Source organism: Felis catus, chromosome B2 (assembly GCF_018350175.1).
Source record: "Felis catus isolate Fca126 chromosome B2, F.catus_Fca126_mat1.0, whole genome shotgun sequence".
Lineage (NCBI taxonomy): Eukaryota > Metazoa > Chordata > Mammalia > Carnivora > Felidae > Felis > Felis catus.
This window is the reverse complement of record NC_058372.1, coordinates 11735131-11755980: the sequence shown is the minus strand read 5'-3', so window position 1 is coordinate 11755980 and position 20850 is coordinate 11735131. Positions and strand designations below refer to the sequence as shown.

Below are 20850 nucleotides of genomic sequence, written 5' to 3'. Positions count from 1 at the left end.
TCTTCAGAGAAAAAGAATATAATTAGCTCAGAAACTTGTATCTATATAAAGAAGAATATCAAGCAAGAAATAAGTGAAGGTAAAATAAAAACTTTTATTTTTCATTTATTTTCATTGTGTGTGTGTGTGTGTGTGTGTGTGTGTGTGTGTGTGTGTGTGTGAAATGAATGACAGCAGTGATACACAGGACAAGATGAAGAGATTAAGATTATTTTGTTATTGGGTCACCTGGGTGGTTCAGTCAGTTAAGCATCTGACTCTTGGTTTAGGCTCAGATCATTTCCTGTGTCTTCATGGGTTCAAGCCCTATATCAGGCTCTGTGCTGGCAGTGTGGAGCCTGCTTGGGATTCTCTCTCTCTCTCTTTCTCTCTCTCTCTCTCTCTCTGCCCTTCCCCCACTCACACTTTATTTTTATTTTTTGATAAAACTCACGTTTTATTTATAAATAAATAAAACTTTTAAAAAATATATTATTTTGTTATTGTAAGGTATTCATGCTACTATGAAGTGGTATAATGTTATTTGAAAGTGGACTTGGATTAAATGTATGTGGCGAATTCTTGGGTCACCACTTAAAAAGGAAAAAAACAGTGTATGATATGCTAAGGAAGGAGAGAAAGTAGAATCATCTAAAATGCTCAGTTAAAACCACAAAAAGCAGAAAAAGAGTGGAAGACAAAAATAGGAACAAATAAGGCAACAAATAGAATATAGTAATGAATATGGTAGATATAATCCAACTATAGCAGTAATCACTTTAATGTCAGTGGTCAACATGCACCAATGAGAAGATAGAGATTGTCAGAGTGGGTCAAAAAACACAACCAACTGCATGTTCTCTATAAGAAACCCATTTTAAATATGAACGCACGTATAGATTGAAAGTAAATGGATGTGGAAAATATACCGTGCTAACACTAATTAGAAGAAGGCAGGAGTAGCTGGATTAATGTCAGACAGAGCAGACTTCCAAGTAAGGACAGTTACCAGGGAAAAGAAGAGCATTGCATTATGACAAAAGGGTCAATTACCCACAAGACCTAACAGTTCTTAACAGTGCATAGCAGTGTGCTCTGAACAACAGAGCATTGTACTCATAGAAGAGCAAATCCACCATCCACGAGAACGTTACCCCACTATGACAGTTGGAGACGTCAACACCCCTGCCTCAAAAATGGACGGGTCTATCAGGCAGAAAATCAGTAAGGATGTAGCTGAACTCAACTCCATCAGTCATAGGTAGACACCTATGAACTATCGAACAACAACAGAATACACATTTTTCTCAAGCTCACATGTCACATTCACCAAGACAGACCACATTCTGAAACACAAAACACACCTTACCAAATTAAAAAAAAAAAAAAATCAATTCATACATTGTCTGCTCTTAGACCACAGTGGAATTAAACTAGAAATTAATGACAGAAAGATAACTGGAAAATCCTCAAATGTGTGGATGTTAAACAACACGTTTCTAAATGACACATGAGTCAAAGATGTTAAAAATTGTTTTGAACTCGGATGTTAACTAGATTTATTGTGGTGATCATTTCACAATATACACATATACTGAATCATTATGTTGTAACCTGAAACTAATACCGTGTTATCTGTTGATTATACCTCAATTGAAAAATATTTTGAACTAAATAAAAATGAAAAGAAGATCAAAATTTGGGGAATGCAGTGAAAGCAGTGCTAGGAGGGAAATTTATAATATTGAATGGGAATGTTAGAGGAGAAGAAAGATCTGAAATACATAATCTAAGCTTCCACCTTAGGAAACTAGAAAAAGAAGAAAAGAAATAATAAGAATTAGAACAAAAATCAATGAAATTGAAAACAGGAAATCAGTGGAGAATATCACCAAAACTAAAAGCTGGTTTTTTGAAATGATCAATAAAATTGATACGCCTCTAGCCAGGCTAAATAAGTAAAAAAAAAAAAAAAAGAGAGGACATAAATTACTAATGTCAGAAATAAAAGAGGGCATATCACTACAAATCCCATGGAAACTAAAAGTATAATAAAGGAATACCTGTGAACAACTCCATGCCCACAGATTTGATAACCAAGATGAAATGGACCAATTCGTTGAAAGATTCATCTGTCACATCTACCAAAACTCACACAAGGAGAAACAGATCATCTGAAAGGCCTATATCTATTAAAGAAATTCAATTAATAATTAGTAACCTTTCAAAAATAGAAAGCATCAAGCCCAGTGGGTTCACTGGTGAACTCTACTAAACATTTAAGGAAGATACTATACCGGTGTTCTACAATCTCTTCCGAATCTTCTTCCAAAGAGAAAATACTTCCTAAATCATTCTATGAGGCCAGTATTACCCTAATACCAAAATAAGATAAAGGTATTATAAGAAGAGAAAACTATAGACCTATAACTCTCCTGAACATAAATGTAGAAATCCTCAAAAAAATATATATATTAGCCAATTGAATCCAAAAAAGTATAGAAAGAATTATACACCATGGTCAAGTGGAATTTTTCCCAGGTATGCAAGGCTGGTTCAACATTCAAAAATCAATTAATGTAATCTGTTCCATCAGCAGACTAAAAAAGAAAAATCACATGGTCATATTAATAGGTGCAGAAAAAGCCATTGGTAAAATCCAATACCCATTCGTAATAAAAATTCTCAATAACCAGGACTAAAGGGGAACTTTCTCAACTTGATAAAGACTATCTACAAGAAACCTACAGCTAGCATAATTAATGAATGGTGAGAAACTCAGAGCTTTCCCACTCAGATCAGGTACAAGGCAAAGATGTCCCCTTTTGGGCATTCCTTTTCAACTCAGACTGGAAGTCTGTGAAATGCAATTAGACAAGAAAAGGAATTAAAAGGTATACAAATTGGCAAGGAAGACATAAAACTGTCCTTTATTGCAGATAATGTGATCATTATCTATCAAGAAAATCCAAGAGAATTGACAAAAAAGACCTCTTAGAATTAATAAGCAATTATAGCAAGTAGTATTTGTTAGAAATGTAAATTCTCAGGTTCATGGAAACCTACTGAATCTGAAACTCGGGGGATAGGACTCTGTTTTAACAAACCCTCTAGGTGACTATAATACACACTTACGGCTAAGAAGCACTGGTGTAAGCTTTCTTTATGGTTCTTAGTATGTCAACCCAGATGCCTTTCATAATATGACTTTATAGAATTGGTGCTTATGTTCGTTGTTACAAAATTAGGCATCTTCAGGGGCACCTGGGTGGTTCAATCGGTTAAGCGTCCGACTTCGGCTCAGGTCATGATCTCACGGTCTGTGAGTTCGAGCCCCGCGCCGGGCTCTGTGCTGACCGCTCAGAGCCTGGAGCCTGTTTCAGATTCTGTATCTCCCTCTCTCTCTGACCCTCCCCGTTTCATGCTCTGTCTCTCTCTGTCTCAAAAATAAATAAACGTTAAAAAAAATTAAAAAAAAAATTAGGCATCTTCAATTTATTTTAAGCAAAATTGCAAAGTGGTCAAATTTGTTTTTGTCATCCTGTCACCTCTTTTCATCAACCCATTTTCTTTCTTGCTTTTATCTCTCAGGTCCCTCTTTGCTGAAACTCAAGGGACTTCTCCTTTAGGGTTAAAGGCCCCTGATTAGAGGTCCCTAAAGAATAAAATCTAAAAATACAAAATCTCTAATTATAAAATATAGGGCATTGGCAGACTAATTAGGGAGGGCAGTGGGGATGGCATTGACCATGACCTTTCCAGAGTCCACATATTGCACCCAAAGACAGATGCCCTTTCCCCTGACCTTAGAAGAGGAGGACCCCCTTCCCTTCACTGTCTGGTTCTCAAGAAGGCTGATGCTGTTTCAGAAGACCTGGGAATCCCTTCATTACAGATGCCCTGATTGGGTACTTTTTCGTCTCCTCCATGTTTTTCCTGCACCCTTTCTCCCAGTTGCACCTGTTCATTTTTTCATCCACATGGTATTTTTCAGCCTGTAACATTCCCTGTGAAACAATGCAAAGATTTGTTGAGTATTTAGAGATCACTTGGGCTTCCCCAGGGAGCCAGCTCTCTCCTGAGGGGATTAAATGGAAATGAGTCATATTTGGCTGGCGTCTCCTAGTCCTGAGGTTTACTTTAAACTGATTACCAAAATTCATTCTCCTACTCTGTCCTACTGTGTGCTCCTAGGGCAAAAAACAAAGTGGTCCACAGTTCCATCTATCCAAGAATCCCATTTACCTAAGTGATAGTGGATTGAGTTTAAACCAAATGCATAGCCTTGAGTCTTAGTCTCCCTTTCCTCTCTTCACACACGTGCTCAGAGACAGATAGATGCACATATACACCCACAAAGGTCATTGAGGCTCTCTGAGCCCTGCACACATGTGATGGACAAACTCAGCAAAAACCCGCAATTATTTGTTGTTACTGAAAATCCCTACGTTTGGCATTTTCTTTCACAATGTTTTGAGCTGCCTGAGTGAGCCAAATTCTCCCTTTTGAGTTATCAGAACTCAGCAGGTTTAGTAAAATTGCTCCTAAATAGGATGCTGTCTGGTTGAGGGGACTCACAGAACGTTCCAGTAGAAGCAGGTAGATCACAATATCTCAAGTGTGGAATGAAAGTCCTTTGAAACATGGACTGATGAGTTAAACATGAATGTGCTTTATAGTCTGCTAATTATGCCCAGAGTTTTAGGGAGCTGGGAGAAGTGCACAGCTGAATCCTCAGAAAGATTTCTCTTCGTAAGCAAAGTGAAAGAGTTGAAGCGGGTATCTAGGTATTGAGCCATTCTCCACTCCAACTCCGCCTCTCTTGTTGAGTGAAAGGCCATTTGGGGAAGGATTCTAATTAATACAATTGGCCGCCTTTATGATTAGACCACCAGAAAATTACTCTACTACCAACAGCTAAATATTCTTTGTAGGGAAAGTAAAAAACACTAATGATAGTGTTCATCCTGAGATAACTACAAAAATATTGTCAATGCCACCTCTGAGCTAGCAGTTCCACTACAGAAGTCAGGCAATCCTGAATTACTGTTCCACAGCAACTATAGTTCAGTCAACTCAGCAAGGCTTGTCATAGATGAGGACAATACTCTGTATTATTGTGGCTGAGAGAAGTGCAAGTATTTTATTTATATCTAAGCTGTGGAAAGCTATATTTCATAGTTTTCATTTTGGAAATGTGGTCATTAGAGACTGACAAAAGTCCTTCTGAACCACTGAAAATACACACTTTGATACGTGGATAAACATTCATGCAGCTCATAACTTTGCATTCATAAGGTCATAATGGCCTCCAGGACAATAAATATTGAAAATCCTCTATTCTTCCTTAAGGAACATCCAAAATTTGAAATTTTGAGCAATATAATCCCAGAAATCAGGGTACCAGAAGAGGAGATAGTGTACTATCTACAAAATGGAGTGTACTACAAAATGTGTACTACAAAATGGAGGATATACCCTCATGTAAACATTCATGAAACTTACTCTGGTATGTTGATGATGATTGAATTTGTTGTTTTAAATGTAAATGGTCTACAAATCTTGGCTTGATCTGAAGCTTTTTTTTCCCTCAGTAGAAAAAATTCCTTGAATGAGAAATGATGAGAAAAGTTAGAAACAAGATCAAGGTGCTCATTTCAGTAAACATTTTGGAAAAATTTGTCAGATGCCAAAACATACTAATGAAGTAGAATGACAAGAACTAGTCACTACCCCCCTCATCACTTTATGGAACGTAGTATTGGAAATCCTGCCATAGCAATTAGGCAAGAAAAAGAAATAAAAGGCATCCAAATTGGAAAGGAAGAAGTAAAACTGTCACTATTTGCAGATGACATGTCCATAGTTTATATAGAGAAAACCCTAAAGACTCCACCAAAAAACTATTAGCACTAATAAATTAATTCAGTAAAGTTGCAGGGTACAAGATCAATATATAGAAATCTGTTTCTATACACTAATGATGATGTAACAGAAATTAAGAAATTAAGAAAAGAATTCCATTTACAATGACACCAAAAAGAATAAAATACCTAAGAATAAATTTAAACAAGGAGGTAAAAGACCTGTACTCTGAAAACTATAAGACATTGATGGAAGAAATTGCAGATGACACAAATAAATGGGAAGTTATGCTGTGTTCATGGATTGGAAGAATTAGTATTGTTAAAATGTCCATACTATATAAAACAATCTATGGATTCAGTGCAATTCCTATCAAAATACCAATGACATTTTTCAAAGAACTAGAACAAGTAATCCTAAGGAACCACAAAAGACCCCGAATAACCAAAGTAATCTAGAGGAAAAAAAAGAACATAGATGGAGGTATCACAGTTTCAGATTTCAAACTATACCACAAAGTTATCATAATCAAAACAGGATGATACAGGCACAAAAACAGACATACAGATCAATAAAACAGTAGAGGGAGCCCAGAAATAAACCCACACTTATATGGTCAGTTAATCTATGGCAAAGGAGGCAAGAACATACCATGGGGAAAAGATACTCTCTTCAACAAATTGTCCTGGGAAAACTGGACAGCTACATGCAAAAGAATGAAACTGGATGACTTCCTTACACCATATTCAAAAATTAGCTCAAAATGGATTAAAGGCTTAAATGTAAGACCTGAAACCATAAAATTCCTAGATGGGATTTTTTTTTTATTATTTGTTTCCTCAGGCCAGAGCAACAAAAGCAAAAATAAACAAGTGGGACCATATCAAACTAAAAAGGTTTTGTAGTGAAGGAAACCACCAGTAAAATGAAAAGGCAACCTACTGAAGGGAGAAGATATTCACAAATGATGTATCAAACAAGAGGTTAATATCTAAAATGTATAAAGAACTCATACAACCTAAAATAAATTAAAAAAACAATCTGATTTTAAAATGAGCAGAGGTCCTAGATAGTCACTTTCCAAAGAAATACAGATATCTAACAGGCACATGAAAAGATGCTAAACATTACTAACCATCAGGAAAATGCAAATTAAAACCACAGTGAGATATCACCTCACACCAGTCAGAATGGCTGCTATCCAAAAGACAAGATATAACAAGTGTTGTTGAGGGCATGGAAATAAAGGGAACACTTGTGCACTGTTGGTAGGAATGTAAATTGGTGCAACCACTGTGGAAAACAGTATGGTGGTTCCTCAAAAAATTAAAAATTGAACTACCCTATGGTCCAGCAATTTCACATCTAGGTGTTTATCCAAAGAAAATTAAGACAATAATTTTAAAAGACATATGCACCCCTGCGTTCATCACAACATTATTTACCATAGCCAAGATATGGAATCACCCCAAATGTCCATTGATAGATAAATGGACAAAGAAGAGGTGGAATGTTACTCAGCCATAAAAAACAATGAAATCTTGCCACATACAATAACATGGATGGACCTACAGGGTATTTATGCTAAGTGAAATAAATAAGGCAGAGAAAGACAAGTGCCATGATTTCACCCATACGTGGAATCTGAAAAACAAAACAAACAAAACAACAGAAGCGGACTCATAGATTCAGAGAACAAACTGATGGTTGCCAGAGGGGAAGAAAGTGGGAGATGGATGAAAGTGGTAAAGGGGATTAAGAAGGACAGTCCTCTAGCTACAAAATAAGTAAGACATGGGGATATAAATTACAGCACAGGGAATAGAGTCAATAATATTGTAACAGATTTGTAGAGTGACAGATGGTAACTTAGAATTATTGTAGTGACCATTTCATAGTATATATAAATATCGGATCACTATATTGTACCCCTGAAACTAATATAATATTGTGTGTCAATTATTCTTCAATTAAAAAAGTTGTAATTTCCCATTTGGTTGATACATTTATCCCTCCAGCCCAGAAAATTGTTTGATATTGACACCAGGATGAAATGAACCTAATCCTAATGGTCTAGCTATCTGTTATTCAAAATGTATTAAATGTGTTATACTGGTTCTTACCTATTAATCAGAGAAGAAAGAGTTATCCCTGGTGACAGAGATAGAAACTGCCCCAAACCAGATGTGACACTTACAAGGAAGAGATGAAAGGTGAAATCAGAAAGTTAAAAGATACAACCTGTGACCAAAAAAACACAACTGAATCAGAATTGTACAACCACGATGAGCCAAGAGAAGAAAAAAGAAAAGAGGTAAAAAAAAACAAAAAAAAAATTCACTAATAGTAAGTAAACAAGAAAGTGATAACCGAAAGCAATACATTTCAGTAACTGATGGCTAAGCAGCTTTTGGTTCATAGCTCTGCCCCTATTCTCCACCCCCTTAAAAACATACCTTAAAGGAAATGAAATCAGGAAAAGAAAATAAAAGGGAAAAGGGAACCATAGGGCTGCTTCCCTGTGTAGATGATTGTTCATGTCTGGGTTCTTAATTGGAGGGATGATCTAAAATCTGTGGGACCACTCCATCAGAATGGTGTTATGTCCCAGGAATGTGGAGCAAATCATGGCTTAAGATACTCAACTTATTCTCAGAAGAATGAGTAGCACCCAAATTCTCAAAGACTGGACATCACCTCACTGAGCTGTCCCTCTCGTCCCATTCCATCAGGCTCTAAAAGAGTTGACAGAGCACAAACCCTTGAGTGAAGGGGAAAATAACCCAGCCCCCAAAATGGTAGCAAAAGGCTCATGGAATCACCTTCATGACAGCTAGAGGTAGTGTGTCAGACAGGAACATAGCATGCAAAGGGAAAGCACAGGCTCACACTCAAAGAAAAGGAAATGTAAGGAACAGATACAGATTCCTCACAATGGCTTAAATTTTTTTTTTCAACGTTTATTTATTTTTGGGACAGAGAGAGACAGAGCATGAATGGGGGAGGGGCAGAGAGAGAGGGAGACACAGAATCGGAAACAGGCTCCAGGCTCTGAGCCATCAGCCCAGAGCCCGACGCCGGGCTCGAACTCACGGAGCGCGAGATCGTGACCTGGCTGAAGTCGGACGCTTAACCAACTGCGCCACCCAGGCGCCCCCTCACAATGGCTTAATAAGAGTATAACTTACACTCTCAGAACTTACTAAGAGTATAAACAGTTTTAAATAGCTTAAAGACAAGGTGATAGAATAAGAGTGAAATGCAAAGGAAAATTGAATGTTAATAAATCAAGAACAAAAACAACATTCACGCAGAAATGATATATAAATTTAAAATGTGAATGTATATAAGAGATCCTGTTGAAAAATCTGTTAACTCACAATGAAGACTTCATATGATCACAGTAAATACAGATGAAAGACAAAGAAATTAAAGACAGAGAGAATCTAGAAGATACAAAGACACTCAAATATTTCATAATCTAAAGATGATGAATGGAGTCCCTGAACAGAGATTCTAACAAATGGAACAGAGGCGTCTTGAATGATGTAAGGAAACTCTCCTAGAAACAAGTAAAGGGCCAAGCCTACTAAGCTGTTAAACCCCAAGGATGAAGAAAGAACTCTGCAGGTGTCAAACTAGAAAAAGCCAATTTTCTGCAAGAGAGAAAAACACCAAGCTGGCTTCGGATTTCTCCATTGCCACATTTAGTGCCATGCTATCTGAAAATAGAGGAAGAAAGCGACCCAAGGAGGTTATATTCAGCCAAGATTCTGTGAAAACATAAAGACAACAGGGAGATGTGTCCAGACTTGAAGAACGAAAAGCAACTTGGAGATCTTTTTTTGAAGAAAATAATAGATAATTAGGTTCGGCCAGCAAAAAAATTATCAAGATAACCTAGATCCGGAGAATTCATGGTAAAATGACTGGTGAGAAACATAGGTGTGTTTAAACATGGAACTGATCCTCAAGTCTGTGAATTAATGTTACAAATAGGATATGTATGTCACAACGAGAGCAAAAGAAAAATGAGTAAAAACAGGAAATATAGGGAGCCAGAGATAGAAAAAAAGTAGGAACATACTTTATATTCTCATCTTTATCAGTAAGAAGTCAGTTAGTTATACCAGGTAATTTAAAATGCAAATACATAATTATTCCAGTCTTTTTTTTTTTTTTATCTTGGAATGATCATTTAGGACATACTAATTATAACAGTGCAGAAGCTTTTAAGTTTACCAATTCTTTCTCTTTCATGTCTACTGCTCAACCATAATCAAAATTTATACTTTTTTTTCTTAAAAAATAGTACCTTGGGTATGGTCCCATCTCATAAAAGTCTGTGCATATAGATCTTAAAAGGTGATACAATGGTGTTCATCTGTTGTTAATAAAGATTATTTCTAGATCGTGAGGCATTTTATTAAACTTTAATATTTGTAATTATTTGCATTTAAAAATTATTCTAAGTCATTATACTTTGTCTTCTGAAAACAGTGCATTTTCTTAAAACCTAGAAACATTCTGCCAGAAATGGTCATTTGTAGGTGATACAAGTATTTGGAATTATTTTCTTCTTGGTATTCTTTTTTAAATATTTTTTTAAATTTTTAATGTTTATTTATTATTGAGAGATGGAGAGACACAGAATGTGAGCAGGGAAGGGGTAGAGAGAGGGGGTGACATAGAATCTGAAGTAGGCTCCAGGCTCTGAGCTGTCAGCACGGAGCCCGATGCGGGGCTCGAACCCTTGAACTGTGAGATCATGACCTGAGCTGAAGTCAGCCATTTACCCGACTGAACCACCCACGACCCCTCCAAATATGTCTTAATGGTTAGTTGTAGAAGCCACTGGCTCATGGGGAACATATATTTATGGGAATGACTTAAGGGACAACTTTCTTTCCACTAGAAGGCATAGAACACACAGGTCTGGGCACCCCATGAATGAGGACGGGAGAGATACCTTTTGAAAACTATGGTACTTTGGGACTCGGACATTTTTTAACAGCTTTATTGGGATGTCATTGGCACGTGATAATATTCACTCTTTCAGGGTGAAGAGTTCAGTGGCTTTTAGTGTACCCCCCAAGTTGTGAAACCATCAGCACTATGCGATTCCAGCATCACCCCCAAAAGAAACCTCCATTCCTCTCTCCCACAGCCCCGGGCAACTGCGAATATCCTTTCTGTCTCTCTAGATTTGCTTATTCTGGACATTTCATATCAATGGAATCATACAAATGTGGTCTTTCTGACTGGCTTCCTTCGCTCAGCATGTTTTTAAGGTTCACCCACATTGTAGCATGTATCAGCATTTCATCTCTTTTTAATGCCGAGTAATGTCCATTGTACGGATATATCACATTTCGTTTAGCCACTCATCACTTGATGAACATTCTGGTTGTTTCTACATCTTGGCTATCATGAAGAATGCTGCTGTGAACATTCATTAGCAAGTTTTTATGGGGACCTATGTTTTCATTTTGGAGGTTTATACCTAGGGATGGAATTGCTGGATTATATGGTAACTGTGTGTTGAAGCTCAAACATCTAAACTTGCCTCTTTCTCTTTGTTCCCAGGCGGAAATGGTGCATAGTGCTTTCCAGGCCCAGCGGGCTTTCCTTCTGATGGCCTCTCAGTACCAACAACCCCAAGAGGTGAGAGTGTATATCGAGAGGCAAGGCGGCCTAGAGAATGGTTAGTGTAAGACAGAACAAGGAGGCAGCAGAACCATTTACTCTGAGAGACATCCCCAAAGTGAGACGTGTAGCATATAGGTCTGTCTTTGGCGTGGAACATGTCTTCTGTCTTCATAATCTTTTCCTGGCCAAATTCATACTATTACAATTGACATCACCAGGTTAAAAGGTCAATCTCTTTATGTCTTCTGTAGCCTCTTCTTTTTCTTTGATTGAAATGTAGTTGACACATACAATGTCATATTAGTTTCAGGTGTATAACATAGTGAATTGACAATTCTGCACATCACCCGGATAAATGTAGTTACCCTGTCTCACCGTGATCAGGGGTGCCTGGGTGGCTCAGTCGGTTAAGCGTCTGGCTTTGGCTCAGGTCGTGATCTCGTGGTTCGTGAGTTTTAGCCCTGCGTCAGGCTCTGTGCTGAAAGCTCAGAGCCTGGAGCCTGCTTCGGATTCTGGGTCTCCCTCTCTCTCTGCCTCTCTCCAGCTTGCTCTCTCTCTCTCTCCCTCTGTCTCTCTCTCTCTCAAAAATGAATAAACATTAAAAAAAAGAAGATGTGATCGGATAGATAACTAGATAGATAGACAGACAGACAGACACACACCATGGAATATTAGCCATAAAAGAGGGCCTATTCTTTTTACCAGTCTCACAACCGTTTTATTAACTAAGGAAGACTTTACCACTGATTTTTAGTTGTATTTTGTGCTACTTTGTTATCAAACCTGTTCACATCTATCATCATCTATAAATTGCCTGTATGAATTCGATTAGCTTTGATTTCATAGTTGGCATAGATATAGGCTGTCGACGCTTCTTAAATGTATTGCGTATGTGGATAGTTAGGGAATGTCAGTGCAGTCTCTAACAACTTTTAACCTAACATCACATTGCTACATAAGGCCCAGAGTAAACTTTCATATAAAAATAATAGTGGATGTGGGGCGCCTGGGTGGCTCAGTTGGTTAAGCATCCAACTTCTGCTCAGGTCATGATCTCACAGTTCGTAGGTTCCAGCCAAGCTCAGGCTCTGTGCTGACAGCTCAGAGCCTGGAGCCTGCTTCAGATTCTGTGTCTTCCTCTGTCTCTGCCCCTTCCCCACTCATGCTTGCACTCTCTCGCTCTCCCTCTCAAAAATAAATAAATATTAAAAATTAAAAAAACATAATAGTGGATGTTAAGAGCAAAGTGATGGCTGGAAGGGCTCCTTCTCATTCCCCAGGCCATTTTGAATTTACCACATTCTAAACCCAGCGCCGCCTCCCCACCCCGCCCAAACCACAGACATTGTCTCATGTAAATAACATCGTGCTCTCTACCAAGGAGTAATAACAATGTTCTGGCCATATTGATTGTGTAGTGAATGAAATTATTCACTAAAAATAGATCTACAGTCTTTAAGCATCTGACTTTGGCTCAGATCGTGATCTCACGGTTTGTGAGTTCAAGTCCCATACCAGGTGAGCTCCAGCCCCGAATCGGGTGAGCCCCACTTCTCTGTCTCTATCTCTCCCCTCCTCCATCTATCTTTCTCCCTCTGCCCCTCCTGGGATTCTCTCTCTCTCTCTTTCTGCCCTTTGCTCATTGTGCCCTCTCTCAAAAAAAAAAAAAAAAAAAAAAAAACCAACACAAAAAAACAAAAATAGATCTATGACCAGCATACATTGTTAAACAAGAAAAAAATAAGAATTGTTCTTTTCACTAAATATTCTGCATCAGAAGTTTGGTGACAACCATATAAATATAGAAGGGACACCTGGGTGGCTCAGTAGGTTGAGCATCCGACTCTTGATTACGGCTCATATCATGATCCCAGGGTGGTAGGATCAAGCCCTGTCAGCGTCTATCTCTCTCTCTCTCTCTCTTTCTCTCTCTCTCTCTCTCTCTCTTTCTCTCTCTGTCTTTCTCTCTCTCCCCCCCCATCTGCCCTTCCCTCATGCACACCCATGCTCTTTCTCTCACAAAATAAAAAAATTAAAAATATAGAAGATAATTGGATGGTCATTTTAATACAATAGCTTAAATTGAATAGCTCCCTTTGAACTCTAAAACAAACTCTTGAAATTGAAAACGTTTTGCTGAGAATCCTGAGAAACTGGGACTTTGACTTTCAGGGAAGGAAGAAGCTCTCAGCTCCATAAAGGGGCAAGACCCCCGACCCTCCCTGGAACAGCGGTTCCCAGCCCCACCTGTGCAGTGGCATCACTCAGAACATTTTTTTTTTAAAATACCGGCGCCTGGATCTCACTTCGAGAAGGTCTGGTTTAGGTGGTTCAAGGACTGGTCTTGGCCTTAAGAATTTTCTGGGCTTATCAGGTGATTTGAACTTGCAGCCAGAGGGGCCAGCCATCCCCACTGCCCCACCACGGATGCCTGTATCACTCCCCTCCTGTGAAATGGGGAGTTAGCGCGCAGACCTAGGCAGGCAGCTTTGTAAGGATGGAGATATTGTGTGTTCTGCTGTGGATGCATTTTCCTCCCTGGCCTCCTCGATCCCTGCTTTCCCACCCCCTCCTTTGCAAAAGGGAACAGTGAAACTAGAAGATCACAGTGCGCTGCATTCTAGATGCGGCCTTAGCCTGGCTTTTCTGTGATTGAAGTAGGAGGAGAGGCTGGTTTGGTGCAGGGAAGAGCCATGACCTTCCTGGCTGGTGCCGCCTTCCCCCCAGTCCCTTTTCTAAACACAAGAGACCTCTCCATGGGCTTCGTGGGCCTTGCACGTAAAAGTCACCCATTAAATACTGCACGAAGTGAACGAGTTAAGGAACAAGTTAAGGAATGAATGAGAGCTGTAGAACCGTGGCATCCCAAAGTGAGCTGCAGTCAGGGATGGGTATGGGTTAGCATGTGGCTGTGCAGACCATTGGGAATGACAGCTGGGGTTCCCGTTCTTACTCTACTACATTCTTTTTTGTTATTATTATCATGTTTTTATTTATTTTTGAGAGAGGAAGAGCGTGAGCAAGGAGGGGCAGAGAGAGAGAGGGAGACACAGTATCCGAAGCAGCCTCCAGGCTCTGAGCTGTCAGCACAGAGCCCAACGCGGGGCTCAAACCCACGAACCATGAGATCATGACCTGAGCCGAAGTTGGACACTCAACCGACTGAGCCACCCAGGCGCCCCTCTGTCGCATTCTTGGTAAAAGGGGGGAGGCCTGGATCTGTTTCAGGGGACTCCCTCCCAGGAAGTGTTTTCTGTAGCACTCATCACAGCACTTCAAGTGCAATAAGGCCCAGCGGGATCAAGGAGGCACAAGGCAAAGCAGTTGTTTGACGTCCCCTCCCTTTCTGTCCCCTGCTTCCTTACCCACAGCTTTGTCCTAGTACGTCCACCAGATAGAAAAACAGATTTGAGAGGTCATCACCATGGTAAAAAGAGTCCACAGCCAGGCCTTGATTGTCCCCGTGTACCTTCTAGAAGATACAGTGTAAAGAAAATGGCCACGAAACAGGTGGTATTTTCTCATGGGGACAATGTGATAACCATCCCCTTCGTTCAGGAGAGTAGTAACTCCTGTTATTTCAACTCACTGGTATGTGACAGAGGCTCCCAAACTTCGGTGTGTATGAGACTCATATCCAGGGTTGTTAAAACACTGGTTTCTGGGCCCCTTTTACAGTTTCTGAGTCAGTAGATCTTGGTTGAGGCCCAAGAATCTGCATTTCTGAAATAAAGTTCCTACGTGGGGCACCTGGGTGGTTAAGCGTCTGACTCTTGATCTCCGATCAAGCCCTGTGTCGAGTTCTGCACTGACAGCTTGGAGCCTACTTGAGATTCTCTCTCTCTCTCTCTCTCTCTCTCTCTCTCTCTCTCTCTCCCTCTCTCTCTCTCTCTCTCTCCCTCCCTCTCTCCCTCTCCCTCTGCCGCACCCCCACTCAGGCCCTATCTCTCAAAAACAAAAAAAAAAACAAAAAACGGTTTCCGTGTGATGGCGATACTGCTGGTCCAGGGACCGACCACACTTACGAACCTGTGGAATGTGGATTGCACCCAGTTACACCTCTAGCTCAAATTTATTTCAGGTGCTTCAGACTCTCATTTCCAGTTGCCTCTAGGCCACTGATTCTCAAAACTTGAATCTTCACTTGAATCACCTGGAGGTACAAAGTCTGGTTCAGTAGGTCTGGGGCAGGGCCCGAGAGTCTGCATTTCTAGTCAGCTCCTGGTGACGCTAATGCTGTTGGTCTGTTGCTAATAAACTGTGTGCAGCATTAGATGTCGCCACCTAAAATCCCCACAAGCACAAAATCCCTTAGCAATCAATTGTCAACCCCCTGTGCTTTCCTCCTGACATTTCTGCATCGAAGCAGATGGTGTTATGCTGCCGTAACAAACATCTCCAACATCCTAGGGGCTCACAACAGCAGAGGTTTCTTTCTTGCCCACTACATGCCTATTACAAGGCAGCTTACTTCTTACTGAATGAGTTACTAAATAATAACTCCTGTATTTATTTCTTTAGAGTTGTAATAGAGCTCTAAGAGAAAAGGGTAGAGAATGAATCTTTAACAGGAGATTCAGGCATTGGGAAAGAAGATATTTTATGACAGGTGCACCTCCCAGGGGGTTGCCTTCCATCCCCGTTAATGAAGAAGACCACCTATGTTACAGAAGCATAGCACAAGGTCAAAGCTACATTAGGTCAGTTTTGGCCTGAGGGTTGTATAAGCTAGATGCACAAGACCAGGTAAGCATCCCGGCCAGCTGGAAGCTAGCAACATCCTAGAACACAGAAGAGCACTGATAAAATACAGGAACCCACAACAATGTAAGTTCAAAAGTATTCAGTCAACAAACATATTTTTTTGAAGTGCATACCGTGGGCCAGGCACCATAAAGATACCCATGTGATGAGGCAGGGCTTAGAGACAGGCAGATACCGATTATTCAGTGTGAAGCGACCTCAGAGATCATCTCTTGCAACACTTTCAGTTTAAAGGGGATCCAGGAGAGGTTCAGAGAGGGTAACAGGTTTGCTCATTAGTCCCTAAGCTGATAAATTACCCCCAGATAACTCAGGTCCCCAGAAATCTCAGCCACCATGCTTCCCACTGCACAGCTGTCTCCAATGCTCTATACTGGGGCCTTAAGCCAGAGTTCTGGCCTTCAAAGAGACTAAATTTAGTAGGGGGTGACCATCGACAAGTATTTTATATTTCTCAGTTGTAAGCAAATTGCCAATCAAGCAAGGTAAACCATTAGGGTTACCAAAATCTAGAGAAGAAGGATCTCATAGACAAAGGTGATCAGGAAAGGCATCACAGAGGGAATAAAACGATAATACAGGAACAATAATACAACTCCTTCTAGTATAATAGTAGTATTACAGCCATATTAATGTTAATAATGTGGTGAATTGAGTTAGCACAAACCCAAAAAATATTTTCAGGGTTAAAGATGTTTGGGGAAATCCCATATTCTGTTCAGTAAAGAAATATGTTAAATGTTATTAAACCCACATTTTCGCAAACTAAATTGACCGTGGAGGCTCTTTTTTTTTTTTTAATGTTTATTTATTTTTGAGAGAGCATGAGTGGGGGAGAGGCAGAGAGAGAGGGGGAGGGAGGATCTGAAACGGGCTCTGCACTGGCAGCCCAATGTGGGGCTCAAATCCATAAACTGAGATCATGACCTGAGCTGAAGTCAGATGCTTAACTGCCTGAGCTACCCAGGCGCCCTGAGCGTGGAGGCTTTTTGAAGAGGGGCATGTATTCATGCCCTGCAGAAGGCTGACACACCAGGTTGGAAAATGCAGACGTGCACATTTCTTTTAGGCTGTTCGAGATGCTTGATGGTTGTTGCTTTATGTGGATTGTAACTATCAGGAGGCTGTGGTATGCAGAATTCCAAGATGGCCCTAAGATCCCCACTGTCTAATGGACACTCCCAGTATAATCTCCTCCTCTAGAATGTAGGTGGCATCTGTGAAGATGTGGGATAGCATTACTTTGATTAAGTTATGAGCAGGGAAATGGGGTATCACTCCTGCAATTGTTATGTCACCCAAGACTGTCCTGGTGGCTGGAGAGAGACTCTCCTGCTGGCTATAAAGACCTGAGTTGCCAAGTTGTCAGAGGGGCAGCCTCTAGATGCTGAGAGACCCCTGCCAATGGCCAGCAGTGAAACAGGGATCAATCTCTCCAACAACCCATGTGAGCCCTGGAGGGGACCCCAAGCTGAAGATGGAACACTGCTGACACCTTGATTCAGCCCTGACACCCTGATCAGAGAATCTGGCTTGACCTTGCCTAGATTTCTGACCTGAAGACACTGTGAGGTGATACACGGATGTTGTTTTAAGCCACTGACTTTGTAGTAATTTGTTATGCAGCCATAGAAAACTAATAGAGATAGCCTCCATTCCCTTCTTCTTGCCAGACTTTAAAATAATTAATCAGGTTCTTAAATAAGACTGTGAGCCACAAACCAAAGCATGATGCCTCCCTACCATTTGCTTTCTCTTCCTTACCTGCACCCTCATCCATCCACACTCACCCCTCCTTCTGTCTGGGAGAAGCAGGGTAAGAGGTGTGTCTGCAGCCCCGGTTGACAATGATGACATCCATTTTCAAACTTTCCTCTCTTACTTTGGAGTAAAAAACAGGTTTCTTATGTTCTCCAACATAAAGGCTTCCGAAACTTTCTTCAACTGTTGACCCATAAAAAAAGTATATCTTGTTTCACCACCCAGTTCTACAAAACCACAGTCATGCTTACCAGGTATACCACATTCTCATATTTTTCTTCTAGTCCCTTCTGTGGACCTACTGAACTGATTTCATGAAGGACTAATGTGATGGCTCATCACATCTTGCACTTTGAAAGCCTTTCTCTCATTGACCTATTCCAACACTCATGATACAGAACAAGTTCTAAAACATGGGCAGAACATCTCATGCTTTTCTTCTCTCTCCTTGTTGTAATTCACAAAAATAATCTTTAGGCGGAAGAATGGCCTAGTCCTTACAGTATTTTTGTCTGGGAATTTGAGTGACAATTTATCAAACCTGGCTTTTCCCAGTTGAGGAAAGGATTCTCACATGGAAAATGACCAAGCCGCCGTTCCGTAAGTGCAGAATTTTTCAAGGTAACTTGGAACACTCAACTGTGCATTTATTTTTACAACAGGCGGTTACAGGGAAAATGAGTTATTTCTAACCCATCAGCATGAAAAATGAAGTTCAGTGACATGTTAATGACCTGGGCATTGGACCTAGGCTTGGGCCCTGTTCCCTTTGGAACCCCTCTCACCATGCAGAGTCCTTTTCACAGATACTACATACAAGAAGAGCCACCCTGCACATCATTTATAGGAGTTTCATGTCGGAATACAACTGTAGGGGCGCCTGGGTGGCTAGTCCGTTAAGCATCTGACTCTGGATTTCAGGTCAGGTCATGATCTCACAGTTCATGAGTTCGAGCCCCGCATCAGGCTCCGCACTGATAATGCAGAGTCTGCTTGGGATTCTCTCTCTCCCTCTCTCTCTGCCCCTCCCCTGCTCTCGCTCGCTGTCTCTCAAAAATAAAATAAACATTAAAAAAAGTAAAATAAAATGTAGGAAATGTTTGCTTAAATAGGGAGAGGTGAAACACGTGTTTTTTGGCATTGAAATATCTCACATCACCTGGGAGAGATGTGAAACCTGATCTTTAATCATCTCCACTCTAGGAGACCCCAAAACTCTGCCCTGTGCTGAAAATGTAATCTCCAGTAGACCAGTGCTTCTGAAGCCAGGTATGGGCATCACCCCCAAGGAAGGCTGTCACCACGGGGTTCCCAAGAGGTTTCCCTCCAGGCCCACTGCCTCTAGCCCCAGTTATTTGCAGGAGCAGAGAGGAAGCTTCAGCATGGTGAATTGCACCTGCCGTGGGCAATTACAGTAGGCATTCTTGTTCCCCCCCACATATACTTTCCATATCTTCTCCAACATTTCTCATGCTGCCAAGACCTGACAGTGAAATGAAGTGTGTGTGTGTGTGTGTGTGTGTGCGTGTGTGTGCACGTGTGCGCATACACATGTGCACATGTATGTGTGTGTGTTCAAATAGAATTAATGTGCACCAGTACATGGAGAAAAAATATTAATCCTAAGTTCCAAGTTCAGGGAAGATGATTTATGGTCACTGACTGCCACTGTGGAGTTTATTTTATTGAAAAGACCAGGAAGTCTGGGGTTTTTGTTCTTCCAGAAGAGAGAGAGAGAGAAAAGTTTCTTCTACTCGCTCTTCTTTTCTGTCTCTATCTGGACTTGCACTTTAAAAGGAAATAGTACCGTCCTGTGTATTGAGCAGGACTCTAAAACTGATTGTCCTTTCATTGCTCACATAGTCTGGAAATTAGAAGAGGAGGGAGATGAGAGGCGGCCATGCCTCCATCCATGAGTGAATGCACATGCCCCCGCACAGTGGTCTCCTCAAAGTACCCATTTAACAGATTTTGCATGGAGCATTAGAGTGTATTAATAATTTGTTCATCTTAAACTAAACAAGAAAGCTTAATGGCAGTAACCTTAGGACTTTACATAATTGCTTGGTGCATGATAGATCGAGATTACTACTAGGCATAAATATACTTGAGACTTTTATAAAACATACTAATTTGTGAGGGTCATCAGGAATAGAAACTTTGGACTTGGATCTACTCATTGGCTCTGCAAATCCAAATGCAAGAAAAACAAATTTATCAGAGTCTCCTTAAATTGGAGAATCTTCTCTCTTTTTCTGAGTGACCACTGGCAAATTAATCTGGTAAAGTCTCCAGTACATTTGCAGTGAGCCATTCTAACCAAACCAACTCGTGTAAGTTGCCCACCTGGGGAAAGACAGTTGAACTCAGCCCATGTTTCCTTATCTTTAAAATGGGAGGGTCACCTGGCAGGCTCACTCAGGAGAGCATGTGACTCTCGATCTGGGGACCATGAGTTTGAGCCCCACATTGGGTGTGGAACCTACTTAAAAAACAACAACAACAAAAAATAAAGTGGGGATAATAGTTCCTACCTCAGAGAGCTAATGTGAGGATTAAATGAGAAAAAGCATGGGAGTGTCAGGTGACTGAATAGAAGAATTCAGTGTTAGGGGCGTCCAACTGCTTTAGGAAATAGTCCCCAGATCTCAGAGGCGTACCATAGTAGACATTTTCTCCTTGCTCAGTAAGGTCTGCTCTGGTGGGTTTGGCTGACAGTCAAGGTCATTCAGGGAACCAGGCTTTTTTCATCTTGTCCCACCTCCTCTACATCCTCAGCCATTGAATTGGGAACGAGAAGGCTGGATCATTCCTGGGAAGGTTTGATGGGCC

At 40.6% G+C, this 20850-nt stretch overlaps 1 protein-coding gene across 6 annotated transcripts in view; it reads left to right on the top strand.

Moving 5' to 3' along the window:
- The window catches only part of CAP2 (cyclase associated actin cytoskeleton regulatory protein 2), a 152991-nt gene that overhangs the window by 49790 nt on the left and 82351 nt on the right, over positions 1–20850 (top strand). For 4 of the 6 annotated variants that reach the window (XM_019830199.3, XM_011282140.4, XM_045057075.1 and 1 more), the window contains one exon: positions 11431–11508. The exons of the other annotated variants lie outside the window; for them this stretch is intronic. In XM_019830199.3, the coding sequence (XP_019685758.1) occupies positions 11431–11508 (78 nt within the window). The remainder of the gene's footprint in view (positions 1–11430; positions 11509–20850) is intronic. 6 annotated transcript variants of the gene reach the window in all.